Genomic DNA, 19,665 nt, shown 5'->3' with positions numbered 1-19,665 from the left:
TTTATTGCGGCTACCCTTCTAATTCTGCCACGTATTCCCCCTCGAAGCGTAAGGGCTATTCAGGGTGTAGATTGCCATGTGGCGTGTCAAGAATACGTCCCCTGATGATATACGATACCCTTGAGAGTATTCTTAAAGGTACTCGCGCCAGAAGTTAGAATTCTGTGAAACCTTTGGTTTAATTCTCTGGGAATATCACTGTAGTCATATATACCCTTGGGAAGCTACTAAAGGAACCTTCCATTAGGATGTCATGGCTTGAGCCCAGAAAATATTTTTGCCAAGTTCTCAGTCATTTTTAGTGAATTACATATTTTTTTTTAATGAAATTAGTTTTGTTACTACAGTACATGGGAAAATTGTAGAAAATTAAAGTGGGATCATTAAGCACTACAGTTATTGTTATTATTATTATTTTTTTTTAAAAATTGAAGCTATGAAGAATTGAATAAAATCATCACTACAGTATTTTCCATAATTGATGGTAGTGGTTTGTAACGATGCTGCTTAGCGTTGATTTATTCATGTTAAACATGCAAAACTTATTTTGGCAGACAACACATTTATCATGACAAAACAAAAGAGTGAAGTACTATATCTTATTTTCTTTTTATTTGCATTCCTTTTAGTCCTTTTTTCATATTCATAAGCCTGTGAGTCAATATCAACAGTAGCCTTTTCATTTTTTATAATTTTTTTCTCATTCATACTGTATATAAGTAAAGCATAATCAAGTAACTTGGAATGGAGAAGTTTCAAAGAAAAAATAATTGGCTTGGCTTAATAAGTTTTGTCTGTACTACTTATGGATAAATGTTAGTGATTCTGTGATTGGGATAGTTTCAGCTGGTTGAACATTTGCATGTCCTATGCATTCAGACAGTTAGGGGAGAGATGCATTGAACTTCTAGTCCTAACCGAACTTGTGTTCTTTAAGGGTTAGCCATTAATCTTTTGATACCATAACTAGGGAAGCAAGAAATATGTGCACAAGAGGGAAATTCTATCTAAATGCAAATGGCCTACTGTAGTTTTAAGTTATAAACCAGAAAAAGAATTTTAATGTTTAAAGATGGACTTTAAACTTTCAACTGGGCTCCACAAGGCACTAGAAGAGTTGGAAGGCCCAGCCCTTGATGACTGAGGACTATGAAGCGTGAAGTAGACATGATGAATGGAGAACTATTGATTTAAAAGCTCAAGATAGAAGCAACTGTTGAAATCTAGTACTTCCATCCTTCAGAATGTCCAGTTGTGTATAAAATGCAAAGTAGTTCCCCAACTTTTTTCAGGGTTGCTAAGAATAGCAAAAACACAATCTTTAGAGTTACATCTCTATCTGGTAGCCTTTTCAATGCTCATATGGGATACATATATGAGACCTGAGAACACAGGTCACAACCAACTCCGGGGCATGAGGTATCGTGGAAGACAAGCCTGTTCAAAGGTTCTCATGAGCACAGGCCATTCTCACTAGGAGAAGTCTATACATTTCAGTCTGAAAACTTGGCTCAAGGCTGAGCAGACAGCTTTTAACTGCTGAGAAAGAGGCATTTCTCTGGGCAAAGAAAGACGAGGAAGTCTGCAATTAACTGAAAAGTGGCTCAAACTGGAGAGCCCCTTCTACTAGGGCAAATTAATTTGTTAAAAAATAAGTTACCAGTATATCTATAATAAAGAACCAAATTTCCTTTGTACAGTACTTCACTTGCTTAGTCTGTAGGGGAGAAGAGCGGGTACATAAAAAATAACAACAGGGGCTATAAGTAAGTTGATAAAATATAGTGGGAAATACTGAATAAAATGGAATAAGAATAATATGAAATAAGGTTGGGGAGAAGGGTCATGTACTGTACTCTATAAGTAATAAGACATTGACTGAAATTGACAATAAAAAGGAATGAATAATTAAAATGAAAAGGAGATAGAAAGGATGGTACAAAGGGAGAAACCTTTTAGTCTTTAGCCCAAAATTTCCTTTACAGTACTTGGAATTAGATTTACATAGTCCATGCTTTCAGTTTAGCTACCACAACAAATGGATTTCAAGCATATATTTCTTTTACAACGGTATGAATAACTCGACTGTGTACCGTTGAATCGGCTGTTGGGGTATCTATGGATAAGGATGTTTCACTGTGCAGTACTTTCTCAGCAGCTACATGACCAAGAAAAAATTACTCATAGTATTTAAATAAGGCATCCCTAACACAAAAAACTGACTGGTATCTAGAACTCACCCCATGTTTTAAATATACAAGTATTTCAAACTCACCCCATGTTCAGTCTAAAAATTGCTTGGAAAATATGAGCAGCAATTGCACAAACCTCATAACCTTTGACTTTGGGAATAAAAAGTGAAAAGTAGCTTTCTAAGGTAGACGCATTCCACCTAATTTTCTGATTACGTTTCAAGCGCAGACTATACCCGAGTTCATGGCATTGGATGCTGTAGGGGAAATGGAAATGTGAAGAGGAAACAGTTATGTGGAGAAATGTAAAACATTGTCACTATAATTAGATTCTAAAAGATTTACCTTGACAGATGGCTGAAAAGAAGAGACTCTCGTCTCTATGTCTAGATGAACTGTTAACCTGAAGGTTAAAAAACACCAGAGTAATTTTCCATTTTATAAAATTCTAGTACAAAAACCTCATACAGTATGTACTCATATTTTAGTTCAATCTTAAGACTAATTTTTTTTCCCACAAAATAACAACTACTAAATCTCTCACAATGCAAAACTGTACACAATAATTAATTCTAATACAGCAAAAGCTTCAGCAAAACCTTACATCTAGACATGTATATTAACACTACTAAATTCCAGCAAATGGGTTCAATATAAAAGTTTACTAAATACCTTATTTAATTTACTACCCAATGAAGAGAAAGTCTTAAAAGTATTAATGAAACTTATGTACAAGTTCTTTCATACTTCAAACTACCGTATCTAACAAACATTACTACACAATCATACAAACCAATTCTTATATTTTGCATTACACCCAGTATGGCTAACAAAATGTCTTAACAGGTGGTAATATCTTTAAAGTTCTACTTTCAAATGTGATGGGAACTAACCCGTAATCTTAAAAATGGCAAGATCTCCAGTTTCTGTGCTTTCTGATTGCTAACTTTGCTAGTTACATACTAGTCAGTATCTATCTATTGGCAGTTCTATGGCTTAAATCAAAACCCATCAACTTTCAAGCAAGATCTTTTTTTTAGCAGCAGACAAAAGTTAAAAACTGAGAAAGTAACAACAAATATAGCAAGGGAATAAACAATGAAAATCATAATTACAGAACAAAAATACCTAAGGCTATAAAGATCTGTACTATATAACACAACCGGAAGGGCAGACGGGTGCTAGAAAAAATGAGAATAATTATTGTTTACATGTATAGACAAGAGCTGAAGACATTAAAAACTTTCAGTGATATCACAAATGATTCATGGCTAAGAGACAATGGCATCCAAGACTAGAGTACTAAAATGTTTGTTCTCCCGAGACCCATTTTAGCAGCAGATAGGATATCTCTATCACAGTGTTGAATACAACTTTGCATAGTGACTGCCAGTTACACGAACTTGAGTCAATAAAAGTGAACTTGTACTTTACTGGAATATTTTTTTACCTCACTTCCATATCTATACTGTAGTGACAACTTCATGACATGAGTAGAAAGCAATTATTTCTTTGGGTATGAAACAGGGACTACTTTTCAAAGACTTTATTCAACACCAATACCTTAGTAATAGGAAAAAAATGAAAAATTAACAACCAAAACTTATATAATTCTTTCATAAAAAAAAAACTGGCTTCAATTACAAGCCTACATATTTATTCGTTTTAGTAATTGGCTTTAGAAAATATTGCAAAAATTCTTTAATGTACTTTTTAAGATTCCAGAGTTTCGTGTGTAGTTCCCCTGGCATATGATTTTTTCTATGAGCACTATACCATTAAAATTAACCATGCCCCAAGAAGATCGCCATGTCAGACAGAGGCTTTACATAAAATACACAAAACAGGAATTACCGTTTGCTGTATTTCAAGTGATATAAATTTTTGCTTCACTACAAAACTGTTTTCAGTTTTTCTCTCTGTGCTTTGGATGTTGATGTCTGTGAGGAGCAGAGATGCATTTCTAACTTGAAGTGTTGATTGTGTTTCTCAAGTTATTTTATTTACCTTCAGCTACTTATTGCTTTGCTCATTTATCTATGATTGAACATTTGAGATGCTGATGATATTGCATGACGTCATCAAATCACCAACTGTTGCAATTGTAATAGCAACATCTGTTAGATTTTTGCCCTTTTCCATTTTTTAGCATACAACAACAAAGTACAATAAAACTTCTAATATGAAACTAGATTCACCATTATAACATAATAAAAAAATTTACCTGAAGCAATACAAAAACAAAATTGCTACACATAAAAGCACTCAAGAGTGTTTTCTGTTTTCTAAACTGGTATTAAGTTTTGCTTAATAAGAACCAACAAACATAATAATAATGTAAACTACAATAAAGGCACAATATTTTAAGTTACAAGAAATGGAAATGATAAACATTTCACACAAAAGACTAAAAATCCCTGAAAGTTGAAAACATAATAAAAAGTTGCTCGTTGAGATTCATTAGGCCACAGCTTTCCAATTTTCACATTTCTTTTTATCTCTTTTCATCCAACTTTAACTTTAGAATAATGGAAAGAATTCTAAACTCTCAATACAGAATAATAACCTTAAAAATACTGTACTGGAAAAATTTAAGGCTTAATGTAAAGTTTTGGCAGCTCAATTACACAAAGGAAAGACGGTACTCTACTGGAGAAAAGTGTCTGAAGAACTTCCTGTAGGAGCTTACACAACAAAAAAGTTATAGTAGTTAAGCTAAGGCAAAACGATACATATTTCTTTCCTTTAATAGAAGGGCCACCTTCATGCTATATACTTGGAATGGGGATAAACACCTATGACTTCTATCTTTGGAGATTAACATGAGGAGCAAAGGAGACCTAGTAACAAGACAGTCTGGTATGTTGTTGTGATGGCAGTACGGGAGAAATCTTCTGCCAGGGGACCTATGTAATTACTTCCTTGTAAAATTGAGACCTCTTAAGAGTCTTCATAAAGCCTTCCCTCAATATCAATAAATCTAAATCAAAGACAAGATATATTGAACAAGCTAATTCATATTTATAAATTTCAAATTTCACTCGATAGACAAGACTGAGAAACAACTACATGATCTGACTAAAAATAGAATAACTTACATAATACGACAATGAAAAGCATGTTAAATAGAAAAATATTGTCAGTAATATGAAGTCTAAATCAAAGGCCCAAGTAAAGAAGCTACATAGCTAGAAGATGACCCAAATTCTCTTCACAAAGTTCTTAAAAGAACTACAAAAATCCTGTCCATTCTCAACCACTATTAACAACCAAATAAAGAGAAAAACAAAGAAAAGTGTCGGTTTACCAAACTATATGAAAAAACCCTAGTGTGCACATCAATAGGAAGTGATCAAATAAGCAATACACATTAACACTCTAATTAGTTACCGGTACTTACTATCCAGATCACATACATCGGTAGAAATCAAATTGCCTTTCACCATTAATATGACATGAACATCATTTCTGCTCTATTTAATATTGATCATAACGCAAATGAGAAGCAACACTTGCTATCTATAGAAAAAAACTGTTTTCCTGGAGTAAGAAGTTTAAAAAATTTTTATTTTTATAGTACAATTCATTACTTGAACACCTATTTTCTAGTCATTGTGCTACAACATCAAAGCAATTGCTTCCCGACCTTTAATAAAAAGAAAAAAAAAATTTTAAGATCTCTCTCTCTCTCTTTCTCCATCTATCTGAAATAATTTCCCAGAACTTCCAAGAACATGTCATTGTAGGCGTTTACATAACGGTAACTAGAAAACTCTAGACCACTGAAAGAACGAAGGAGGAAGTGAAATTGATGACTAAATGGCAAGAATTGAAAAAAAAAATTATTAAAATTTCACTTCTAAATCAACCTCACCTTTTAGCTATCATGGTAATTACCACACTCTTTAGGAGGTGGGTATGTGCGATGGAGAAACACCAAATATAAATTAATTTATGATTTTAATCACACTCAAACCATATGTGATGGAAAAAAACAAATACAGTATATCTCGCCTTATATACATGAACATTCCATGTTTGTCCTGTTTATGTAATGTTCAGTGACTTTCTTTGCTTTGTTCCTAAAAGCTAACTTCCTTTCTTTGGTATTGCATTAAAACTTACCACCAAACCACCATGAATTTCTCACAATGAGAGAAAACTGTGACAGACCAGACAAAAATTTATCAGAGAAAACTTACAGGCCATACAAAAATACACCAGGGATAAAATACTTGATACATCCCTTGACATTTTCCTAAAGCCCAATAATCTTCAGAAGTAAACAAGACTTAATTAAAATAATTTTTTGCAAAACTTGATCTTGTACTCACGAACGCTATGCCTACATCTTTAATCACTGCGTATAAAGGCTGACAACTGCAATTGGGCCAAAGATGGAGTTAAGGAGTTGATAATGCATCAGAGATTCAAATACGTTATACTATCTCTGCTTCCAGTATGTTAATCGAAAGCCTTTTAAATCGATGAATTGAGACCCCATGAACGATCCTTTTATTCCTAAAGCATGTAGAGTAAATAAGCTTCAAGGGGAATAATACAATTCTCTATTACAATGAGAAGTATCTTTTCTAAGGGCTAAAATAACTCTAAAAACAGCTTTATTCCAAAAATAATAAGTTCTAATTTTCCAAGATGGAAATATTCTGCACCAGCTATTTCAAAGTTTATTCATTAAGCCTCAAATAGGACCAAATTTAATATTCTTAACTCTGCATCCAGAGAAAAAAAGGGGAAACCACATTGGGCTGGATTAGTATTAATTACCGCTTGTAAAGGTCAATGGTAATCACATAATTAAGGGACTTTATTCACAGAAGTTAGTTATGTATCTGCTATCCTGACCGGTTCTGCTTTCTCAGATATTCTGACTGCATTTGACATGAGTCTGAATCTATACTTAGTTTTAACATCACCTAGTTTCTGTAACTTGACCCTATACCTGCTAAAATAAAAAATTTCTTATCATAAAATGATAAAAAAAACAAATACAGTTTATATATCAATATTTCAAAGCTATTTGATTTCCTAAACTATCCTTCAATTGGACAAACCACAATAGTATACCACTGGTACTAGCATTCATACCTTGACTATATATATCAACTTAACATTATTAAAGGAATAAGAAATATTCAATTTCATAAAACTTGAAAACTATTCAATAAAAATGGTAGACTGAGATCAATCTCATACCTAACAGCTCACTTGCTATCTGAATTTCTCTTACGATTTTCTCCATCATCAACTCGAGCAGATATCAACAAATTCGGACAGAAGATTTTCACACAAATTTCACATTTCCCACACCGTTGTTGACAGCAACAATACATGTGACATAAGGGGAATATGGCTCGTAAAGCCTATTAACTAAAATAATTACAATATAAACACATTCTAAAACCCTGAGGATGACAATGAGTTTTCTAAAAGAAAATTCAACAAAAATACAAATATTTGTTAAAAATATTAAAATAAATAAGCTGAGATGAAGAGGACAATTTTAACAGTGCTGGTAACGAGTGTTGAATGAAGTTATGGGTGCTCCCTCTATTAGAGGTTTTGTTTCTCCAGACAGATGGTGCTTTGGAACAGGAGGGCACCCACCCTCCAGTTGAAAGTGGAGATTTTTTGAATTTTATTTAGAGGTAGGACACAGTCACTTTGATGTTGTTAGCACGATGACTACAAGGTAAGATTCATACAAATTAATCCTCTTTAACCAATAACCTTTGGCCTGTAGGAAGTGCTAATATTGCAATACACTATATGAAGTTTCCCTGTATAGTAACTGAAAAAAAAAAAATAGGAAGAGAGGTATTACTCTCATAACAATAAATTCACCATCATTCTACAAAAAGGCATTACAATTTTGAAAAAAAAAAAAAATCAGGAATTACTACTGCTAAAAACACAAAAAACTTTCACAGCATTCAGTATACTTTTGTTGTTAATAGATGAAAAGTACAACCTGGAATTGAATGAATGCTTATTCATCCAGAAACTTCTATAAAACATTAACACAAAATACATATAAACAACAACTTACAACTTAATGAGGATTTCAACCATGGAAGTAGAAGCACGACTGCTCTTCAAGCAATGCATCGAGATATCCTAGGACCCATTAGACCTATCAAAGAACTTAAAAGGGATTAACAACATCCAAAAGGTCTAGATTCTTTAAAGGAACTATGTCAAGATGGCTCAGATGGTAAATCCTCTAAAAATTATGCTTCCGTTATAACTTCACAAACTACCTTTATTCCTTTTCCAATTTTGTAACGAAGAAAAGCTAACACGAAGCAAATAGAAAATATCTGAATGATGGTCCACTTGTAGACATAAAAATATAAGCTGAAGATTGTCCTAACTTTCTAAAAAAAAAAAATTCAAGTATGTACTGATCAACATAACAGTAAATATTGTGTTTGCCAGTCATTTTAACATATAATATAGCACAATCATTATTTCTAAATACTGTAATAAAAAGCACAGTATAACAACTTCAGATAAGAAATTGGCTAAAATTGTTATTAGAACTAAAGTAACAAATAATAACTTATATGTGTAAGCAATTATCAAACGTACAAAGTTTTCATGAAAAGAATATCTCTCTAATGGTAATTCTAAATCAACCTTGATAATGGCACTTTATATTACAATTGTAGAAATTACAAAATTACATAATAGATAGTGTACGAGTCATCATTCCTGCTCCCAGCACATTTGTAATAAAAAGTAAGAGAGACATTTTAAATATTTATGATGAACACCTTAATATAGTACAGTACTGCATTTGAAAATTAAATAGCTCCCACCAATTCTTTGTGTTTTGTTTAAATATTACCTTGGCAAAGCACAAAATACTCTCCATTTGTTTCATATGAGCAGGCAAGCAATCATACATTTCAATATCATGCAGTTAAATAATATATTTTATTGAAAATGACTTAATGGTTTAATCAACAGAATAATTGCTATTACAAGAAAGTAATTAGACTTCTCACCCAGTGATGATAAACATGTTCTTTAAAGGTCCTTGTCTTTTGTTTAATTCTTTACTTATACTATATACCAAAGTGTATATAAAACCATTTGAAAGCATACACTGTATGCAAACATATAAACAAGGATAGACTTCCACTGACAGAAACTCCTATGAATTCTGACTATAGATATAACCATAAAAAAATTACTGAAAGATGTAACTATATAAGATTACTGAAATTATTATTGGCAAAGAAATTAAAAACATCTTTAATTTTAAACTATTGGCAAAAAAATGAAAAACATCCTTGAAATTAAAGATTTGGGGAGAAAATAAAATTAATTTTAACACCCTTTGCTTTTCAAGAAATATAAAAAAAAAACAGTTATCGACACTGTTCTTGCACACAATAGTTGGTGATAGCCTGTACTGAACTGAAATTTAAATCAAATCATATATATGGTGTTGGGAAAGAATGGGCAATCATAGAGTACAGTAACTGCGAATCCCTTGCCCTACTGTAACATTAATCTGAATTGGCAAAAGAAGGGATCTTCAGAACCCAAAAGTGGTTTGCATGTAATGAAAATATGATTATTCTTTATACACTCCACAATCATATGTAGGTATAAGACTATAAGCTGTAGTACAAAATATGTAAAGTAGCATATGGAGACTAAGTTTGCAACTGTTTTGTTGGCCATTTCTTGACATACAGTATGATAAATGTAGCAGACTGACGATGATAAAAGGGTAATCTATACAAAATTCACTGGCTATTTACTAACAGAGTTACATCTGATTATTAGACCAGATTACCCTTCCACCTTCAACAGAAAGTCATACCTACATCAAATTACTTTCCAATCTCGAGTGAAAATAGAATTATAAAATCACAGTAGGCCTGCAACTACATATATAAATAATTTAAAAATTCATATATTTCATATTAGCAATATGGAACCCAGTTGCCCCAAAGATTCAAGAAAAACAACACTCTAAGTGTATGCAGTTCACATAGATTATATATGAAGGAAGATTTTAATTGATGTTTTTGAAGAACTATCTCTTGTAAGATAAAACATGCAGAATTTCTATTTATAATAAATACAACAATGAGGGAAATATTGACAGATTATAGAGATCATTCTAAAGTCAATATTAACAATAATTTAAGAGCATTAGAATATGACTCCTGGAAGCACGCTAAATCAAGGAATTAATAATGACTCAAAGCATTCTCATCTTTTTTAAACATCCAAGAGATTCCCTAGAATAATACTAGTAGCCTGAGAGTTCACTGTATTTCAAGTTTAAGTACCTCCACATGGTAAGACCTATATTTTTATAATGCAAATACTATTCTAATACTGCCCTTATGATTATATACAGAAATGTTTCCAAGATAACCAGCAAGTAATATGGATCACATAAGAGAACTCATATGATTATATGTTTTATAAAAAAAACTTTTTGCTTCATAAATACAATATGTCCTTAAAAACAACCAAATAACCATATGCTGTTTAAAAATTATTCTTTATTTTGGAAGGGAGCAAAGATGTTGAATGTATCAAGGCTTGTGTGCCTGTAGGATCCAATAGAGAACTTGAGGACTTTATGAATGAAAAATCAAATCTTTCATTGATCACAATATAGGCTTGTAAGTTGCATGGTGTAGCAAAAGTTTATGAATAAAGCAAGGTACTTGCATCAGGTGAGAGACGAGATGTAGGAACCCATAACCAGAAAGTGTACATCTTGTAACAATGCTAAGATATGAAAGGAGGATTAGCTTATACTGCTTCCATGGGTAGGCTAAAACCAGCAAAAATAACTAGTTTGAATGAATAAAGGTTTAACACTTTTCATGAAACATCTTACAAAAAATTAGCAAAGACTGACATAAAATAAAATATAATTTCAGACTGTCTTTAAAAGCAACAAAAGCAGAGTACACTTCAACTCTTGTTTAGCTCCCACACCCATTTCAATACCATAAGGCTCTAAAAAGTAAATGCTGCAGCCTAAAAGTTCATTCTTCATATAACTTCTTCCCTTAGATCGCAGATACAAACAGTAATGACTGTAGGCCGTCTCAAGGAGGGGGTGTCTCCGAAGTTTATGGTTCTTTGCAGCTACTGATAGTTCTCACTGGACACAGCAAAAGCGACATTTCATTGTTAAAGATGGAATGCAAAGAAGAGGTGATAAGGGGTGCTTTGATTCAGTCTTGGATAATAGCCATTTGGATATTTGCTAAAAAATCAGAAACAAAGGACTAACTCATCGTATGACCAACCTTTAGCTTGAGAGGTTTCTCAGAGAAAGATTGAAATTTGTTGATCCATTTCAAAGAACTGGCTTCAATACAAGATCCAACAAAGACTCTTTCTAGATTGGTTTATAGGGAGGATTCATACAAATCTTCAAAACAAGTGGGAGATCCCAAGACAAGCTAATGGGTAACCCTACTTAAAGCTGATCCCCAGTACCTCTCATAAAATTTTTCAGTTCCACCCAAAGATTTTAACAGAAGATTTAAATTGTGGATCACAGGCCATAGGAACCATACAATAATGCATATTTCTAATACAAAGTATGCATAAAGAAAAGAAAGTTGTTACGAGTGCTGACTTTAGCTGGAGGGATATTAGGATCTAGACTGCCAGCACAGTCTTCTGTCTAGGAATCCTGTCAGAATATAAAGCTAACTGGATCACAATAATGCGAGGGCTTTCCCATAGAATGGCCTCAAGTAATTGGAAAGCACAATGCTAGATGAGAGGCAATCAACTCCGTGATGTGCTGTGTCCCAATAGAACTTCTATAGTCTGGTACACCCGAACAAATAGGCCTAAGGGTACCTTGGTTGCTTGTCATAACTGATTGTCCGAACAGTACCAATGCATTTGATTTTATGAATGTTGTAAGGTGTGGTAAAAATTATCTGACATCAAAATAAAATACCAAATAAAATACCAGTCTGCATGGCTCTCAGGTAGTCTTTTTGTTTTAATTGAGAATTGTGGACATACTTGGCACTATCAAACAGTAATTATAATTATCTTGTACTGTAATTCAGACAGAATCAAATGCAGGCATTCATTAAGTTAACATGATCAGAAGCCATTGAATCACCATTACATAGTTTTAGTATTCCTATCTTCAATCATTTCTAGGCATTTTTATATCATCTTATTTTCCAAGATAAAATGTTTCCTCTGGCTAATAATCAAAACTTTATTTTAACTTGCTAAAACAACTATAGCATAACGTGTTACAGAAAAGGTAAACTTTGCAAATCCGTTGCCAGTAAATCAGCTTCAGGTGATGGTCATGATATTGTGCAGCACTAGTACTAAAAAGCTCCATGATTTTGACCACTGTATAATGTAATAAGCATATTATTATTCCTTGAAATAGATGCTGAGAGATCTAATATAACATGGATGATCATTCTCATCAAAACCCATTTCATTCCAGGCCTAGAATATAAAGTTTTAGTGTTCTACAACTTGAAAATCTATGGAAGACTTTGATCCTTCTCTAAACCAAATAAATATCTATAAACACCATTTACTACTCATTCCATGTAGTCTCTAGCGATAAAATGAAGAAAAGACTTCTCATTTACCGGGAATTTCAAAAAATATCAAGCAAAGAAATCATGTTATAATAACATGGATTTCTACACATGATTTTCATTAATCATAACAAAATGAAGCCTTTACTAATCTGATTTGTACAGTACAGTACATACATTACCCAATTCTTAAAGGCAAAATGAAAGGTAAATCTGGTAACACACTGTACATTTTGTGCAACGCTGACTCTGAAAAGTGTAACCTATATCAATGAAAAGTGAAGAATGTGCCAAAATCTAAAATCTCTGGAGACACAGGGTCAAAGATAGCTTTGGTGCTGGTGTAAAAAAAAAAAAAAAAAAAATATCCCCACAAGAAAAGTGCGATGAGTTGAGGCTACCCACCATATGCAGAAATGTTACCTGAAGCCATTTACTAACTGTATTCTCCAAATTCTATTCATTATAAAAACCAGTTACAGTTTGTTAATATTTCAAATAATTCTGTATTGCAGGTCTTTATTATTTTCTGTAGACACAAACTAACAGGACTGACTTTGGGGAACTCAAAAATCAACCTAATACAATGTCATAAAATTGTTCTCATATTACTTTTCACTTAAGCTCAACTAACTTTAACTCTAATTTGCACTCCCATTCTTCCCTAAATGGAAATAACATTTTCTATGATAAAATACATCAGCATAGAACCTATAAATCTCCTCAACGGGACAATACACTGACTGAAATAAGTACTGCACACTTGAAGCAATATAAATTAACCTTGGTTTAGTTATGAAACTTTGAGCTGACTTGTCATAACATATCAAAATCTTTTCAAATATACTGCACATCTGTACATATCAACTTATATAAATCACAAATAAACAAACTGTATTGGATACTGTCATTATACACTGCATCAATGAAAATTTCATTCTATCAATTGAATTAGCAAACAATCAAAACTAGTTCCCCAACTCAAACATTCTCCTTTTCAATATCCTCTAATCTTCAATGGGAAGCAAAACAGACCACCTTAATCTGAAGTAATTGCATAAGAGATCTCAGTGGTGGTTACTGGAATGTGTGAGAACCAATCCACGTGACTACTGCACAGGTAAACAACAAAGAAATTATTTTCACACATCAAGGCCCGCCTGAACAGACTGTTAGTATCTGATGGAGGGCGAGAAATAAACCCGTAAAAGTAAGTAAAGTAATAGTTAACACCATTATTTCAGTTAAATGAAAATGATAGCCGATATAGGACAAAGATTAGTATGGTGTAGTCAAGAAATACAGGACACTGATATACCAGTCACTCCTACAATTTACTGCAATATAACAATAGGGAAATGTATTCAGCAGAACTTTAAGGCCATTAAATTTGTTATTGCGTTAGTAAACAACAGGTGGTGAATGCTGGCAAGTAGCTCTGCTTCTCATCCTCTCGGATGCACATCACTTTTGACCTTCAGCTCAGGAATGGGAGGAGCGAACAAGGGGGATGTTTAACATTTGCTATTTGTTCCTAAACATGCACAAACCTTTCATCCTTTAAAATAAGGAGGTACTACTTGGTGCATCAAAAGTCCCCTTAGTATTGAACTAGTTGGTTCTTATTCTTCCCTTACAGTGTAAATCTTCCTGGTAAAGTACAGGAGTGGAGATAACTTCAGGAACCCCCCTATCTACCCATCATATGCTGATAGGGCCTGGCCTGTACAGAAAAAAAATTGACAAGTGGTCAAAGGAAGAATCCCTTCTTCTTAAGGGCAGAGCATTCCAGAATGATATACCTGGCAAAAGATGATCAATGGTTGGTCTATGTTCTGCCATCCTCATAAGAGTAGCTTACCAGCATCAAGTTAGATCCAGTGAGTAAAAGGTACAACTGCTTCATCTCCAGAAAACGAAAAGGATAGATGAAGGAGAAGGGCCAGTCATTCTACCTTCCTTTCCAGACTTATATCTACACATTACCATAGACAGGATGCTTTCGGTCCCATAGAGGAGTGGGCCTATCTACTAAATGACCACAACAAAACCAAGGAAAATAACTGTCCGAGGACTCCCTTAGGTAAAAAGCTATGAAGGATGTTTGGCATTTCCTATATCCCTGGATGGTACCTTTACCATCTCAGCTGTTGAGGTGTATACCCTACAGATCATTTCATGAGGTCGGAAAGAGACCATTTTCCTTGACACTTCTTTCTTAGTTCTGCCAGTGCTAAGAAAGAGGAACCGACACTCAGGCCTGAGGTTTTGGGTCCTCCTCCGATAGCACCACAGAGCCGCCATGGCACACAAAAGCATCTCCTCTCGATTGCTGCTTTTAGAGATGGGATGGAGAAGATCTAGAACCTAAAGTCATGAACTGCAAGATTCTGGATTTGGCCACGAATTCTGGCACAAACTCAATAGATCCTTGCTTTCAACTTTAAGTGTGAACAACTAAAAGAGAGACCGTACAACTCACTTGCTCTTTTCGCTGATGCTAAGACTTAGCAAAATGACAGTCTTGAGGGTTAGATCTCTGTATGAAGACTTTTTCAATGGATCAAGAATGGTCAACGCTCCTCATGAGTACATACAACTCTACGGGAAGGAGAGGTCTAAATCGATCAGTCGAATGACCATAATCAAGGTTGAGTAGTAGCATTGACAGCCAAGACTGAGACTCTTACATTGGTGAAGGAAGACTAGGAAATCCATGATCTATACTAAAGATGCTTCGACTAGAGAATTACCCTTTCTATCAACCATATCAAAGATGGCTCACTTCCCTGGTAGACAGCAGCAGAGGACCGTCACAGTTCATGATTAACACAAAGCCAAAAAAACATTCAAACTAAAAAGTATGAGAAAAAGATTAAACTGACTAGTATAGGATGCAATAGTAAGATTGCAATTACTGCAATCAAGACAAAAGAAAAGTGTCTTTGACAGGAGAGTGGGCAGGGCCCCTCAATCATGCTCACCGCCTACCCTAGCATTAATTACCTTGTTAAAAATTTCAAAGGCCGTTTGAGCTCTGCTAAAAATTTTCCATATTTTGAAGGACGAATGGTTTGTATACGTTAGGAAGAAACTATAAACTAAAGCATAGATTTCTTGGTAGATAAGGAAAGCATCAACAGGACAAAAATGTAATTCCTACTCAAGCTCATCCAATAATTTGAACATTTCTAGAACTGTGATGAACACAACTACATAGCTTCATCCTAATGCATCCACATAATGTGTACTACAATAAAGGACATGTCTACTAATTACTGTCCTTTATGAATGATGGATGGATGGAGTGAAGAAAGCTCTGGGTGATAGGAGGATAGATGTGAAAGAGGCAAAAGAGCATGCTAGAAATAGAAATTAATGGCGAGCAATTGTGATGCAATTCCAAAAGGCCCTGCTGCTTCCTCCAATAGCTTTGGTGACCGTTGAGGTAGCAGCAGTTGGGGATTCAGCATATGAAGCTTCATTGTGGTGGATTACATGGGAAGATAGGCTGTGACACCCTAGCAGTACCACTCAAAGTAGGCTGAATCCCTCGTCAGGCCAGAATGAATGATGAGAAGAAAAATCTCCTTTTCTTTTTTTTTTTTTTTTACATCAGCTATCCCTCAAAATTGGGAGAAGTGCAATGGTAGATAGATAGATGAATGGCACTTTCGAACAGCAGGGTATAACGTCGGTAATTCTTCTTTTCATTGAAAGGCTATCACAAATGCAATCTTCAACATCATCACTCCACCTCAAAATTAAAACTGTGGGCACAAAAGATGAATGCTTGGGTTTCCTGTGAAATGAAAGATTCCACTCAAATAGATTAATTCCAGAAGCAGTGGATTTTTCTCAAAGATCTGAAAGAAAGAAGTGACAAGTCAGTTTCTCCTGGTGGCTACCAAAGGACAACAGTTCCTCCAGGTAGCTACCAAAGGACAAAGCCAATCACCAGGCTTAAATCGTGACACAAGCATATATTTCTACCAAAAAATCTCAAAAGATCTGCAACTGCTATTACAAAAAGGGAAAGGTGTTTTAGTAATTGGTAGATATTACAACTATACTAAAGCTTCCCTGAAACTTTCATACAGTAAACGCTTTTACAACTTGCATTGATTTGACTACAGTTACATGAGAATGCATTATGGATCAATCTCCTGAATGGGCTAAAAAAAGATGGAAAAAATTAATGTCACGTTTGACAGAAAATATATGTATATTTGAATTCTATCAGAGTTCAAATATCCATCCAGCACAGTCACAGATACAGGAATTCCTAGTTGTCAACCTGAGAGGTTTCCATGAATGGAAAATATCCTGAAAAGAAAAGAAATATCCTAATGCAAGAAGTGATTCCTGATATAAGAATCATGTGCAAGGTCTATCCTAAACTGAAATCTAGTGACATATGCACAAGTAAAAGAAGGAAACTGAGCACTTGAATAGAAAAATAATAGGCATGGAAGTACTTCACTTTACTTTACAGCTGTTTTTCTGGTCTTACTCTCTATAGGACCTCCACGGTAATCATAAGCAGGAATCAGGCAGTTGTTTACCATATATGAAAACTTAGCATGACACTATTTGCTGGTTGTTTCCTTTACTTCTTCTTTTAATATTATTCAGAAAATTCTCCATGAAACCAAATTTTTAGTAAATTTTTCTAGAGGGATTAAAAAACTAACTCACTCTCTACCTCTCTCTCTCTCTCCCTTTCTTTCTGTATAATGTACAAAAACATATTCTACAGTATAATGCAAAATTGCACATGATGCTGATAAATGAAAGTGTTTTGAATAGCTTACATTTTCTTATTCATTAAACTTAATACTGTCATTTACTAAAGAATATAAAGAGAAATACTTCAAAATGTTCATGAAAAAAATCCACAAATTACAGAGACTGACTGTACTTTACAGATGCATTGCTCATGCAACATATTCATGACTTTTCATACATATGTAATAAACATGCATAAAGTATATGCATACAATTTATGAAAATAGGGGCTAATGCACATACCTGTATGTACATTATATCACAGAAACTTTCCTTAAAACCATCAAAACACAAATGACATTAAAACTTATAATATAAACCATTACTGAGACAAAAAATGCAAATAAATCTTTCTTTACATAATGAGTTCCTCCTCATTTAAGAATTGCCAACACTATTTGCAATTAAAATAAACTCTTAAAACCAGTAGTAACCGTTGCATACAGGAAAAAAATTGATTAACTTATGGGCTACAAGGTAGGCTGAGATTGTATCTTACCTCTGATAAGTAAGATGGAAAATAAATGCAGTAACGAATATCAAAAAATCAATCCTTCCAAATTCAACTTCCTTATTTCATACATACATTATAAGGATATATAAACATCTATCCTTTAACAAAACAAAAGAAATGAAAATGCAAGTGACTCAAGAATGGAAAAAGAGGAAGAAAATCAGCTTCCTATTGAACACAGTTTTGAGCACAGCCCAGCAAAATGAAAGAATTACCTTATTTCACCAAAGTAAAATTTATGTTCACAAATTATAGAGGGTATTTCCAAAATACGATGGATCAGTGAGAGGATTAAGTAAGAAATACCAAGCTACAAGTCCTACCACATGGCAAGCCATCAGCTTATTACGAAGGGGCGTTGGCTTGTTCCACATGTCTTTCAACTCGGGAAGTCCCATGTGGTTGCAAAAGGCATGGACGGCAAACAGAGGGAGAAAGTGTCCTGAAACAAGATGGTTGAGTATTGATATTTCCTGAACATCAAAATACATAGCATGAGAATAAAAAAAAGGACAAAATATAATACAAAATTTGAAATAAACAAAATTACAAGGGTAATATAAACTACATAAATTACTATCACACATCAGGAAAGACCACAAAACCTTAATATGGAAGTCCAAGATATTACCAGCTAAGCTAATAAGTAATAAATGCTTTCAAAGTACATTTACAGTCAGCGCGGGTCGGTCTGTCTGGGCAGCATCCGCCGTGCATTAATTTGGTCCCCCCCCCATATCTACACTAATACACAATATAAATCAATAAAAATTTAATTGAACACTCACCAATATCCCTACTACTAGTCTATAGGGTAGCCTTTCCTCTTCTTGACCTCCAAAAGTCGTCGAGGAACACTATCGGCGAGGTTTTGGAGTATTTCAGCAGGTATTTCCGCCCACACCTTATGGAGCGCCGCCTCGAGAAGTGTCACGTTTGTCGTCACTTCTTTACGAAGGCGGGCTTTAACTATCGCCCAAAGGTTCTCAATGGGCGAAATATCAGGACTTTGACCTGGCCAATCAGGAATATAGTTCACTTCGCTATTTTCCAGCCATTTTTTCACTTTTTTAGCCGTATGGCAAGGGGCACCGTCCTGCTGAAAAATTTCAGCTCCTGTAGCCGCAAAACAATCCGCTAAAGTGTCTTTTAGAATGTTCAAATAGCGGTCAGCATTAACCGTTATGCCTTTAGGCAAAACAACAAGGCTTGGGGCACCACCGTAGGCAAACGAACCCCAGACCATAAGCGATGCTGGGTGCTTAAATGTCTTGGCCGTGAGATTAGGCTTAAGAGGATCTGACCCCTTTCGCCGCCACACTTTTTTCCCGGTCGTTTCACTCACACAAAAGGTCGCTTCGTCACTCCACAAGACACTACGCCACTGCTCCAAGGTCCAATCCTTGTATGTCTTGGCAAAAGCAACCCTCCTCTGCCTTTGTTTCAAAGTTAAAGCGGGCTTCTTTCGCGCGATCACTTTCTCGAAGTCGAGGCGCTTCGACAGGTTTTCCTGAATCGTACGAACACTGACGTCGCTCAACAATTTAGGGTTCTGTTCTTTCAGTTGCTTAGC

General features: G+C 34.4%; 1 protein-coding gene across 1 annotated transcript in view; it reads right to left on the bottom strand.

Moving 5' to 3' along the window:
• Positions 1–3,723: 3,723 nt before the first annotated feature.
• Sras (Ras converting CAAX endopeptidase Sras) overlaps positions 3,724–19,665 on the bottom strand; it is a 96,652-nt gene continuing 80,710 nt past the window's right edge. Inside the window, exon 7 of the mRNA XM_068356753.1 lies at positions 3,724–18,534. Coding sequence (XP_068212854.1) covers positions 18,335–18,534 — 200 coding nt within the window. The 3' untranslated portion in view covers positions 3,724–18,334. The remainder of the gene's footprint in view (positions 18,535–19,665) is intronic.

This window comes from Palaemon carinicauda, chromosome 33 (genome assembly GCF_036898095.1).
Source record: "Palaemon carinicauda isolate YSFRI2023 chromosome 33, ASM3689809v2, whole genome shotgun sequence".
Lineage (NCBI taxonomy): Eukaryota > Metazoa > Arthropoda > Malacostraca > Decapoda > Palaemonidae > Palaemon > Palaemon carinicauda.
The sequence above is the reverse complement of the archived record's forward strand: the minus strand, read 5'-3'. Positions and strand labels throughout refer to the sequence as shown.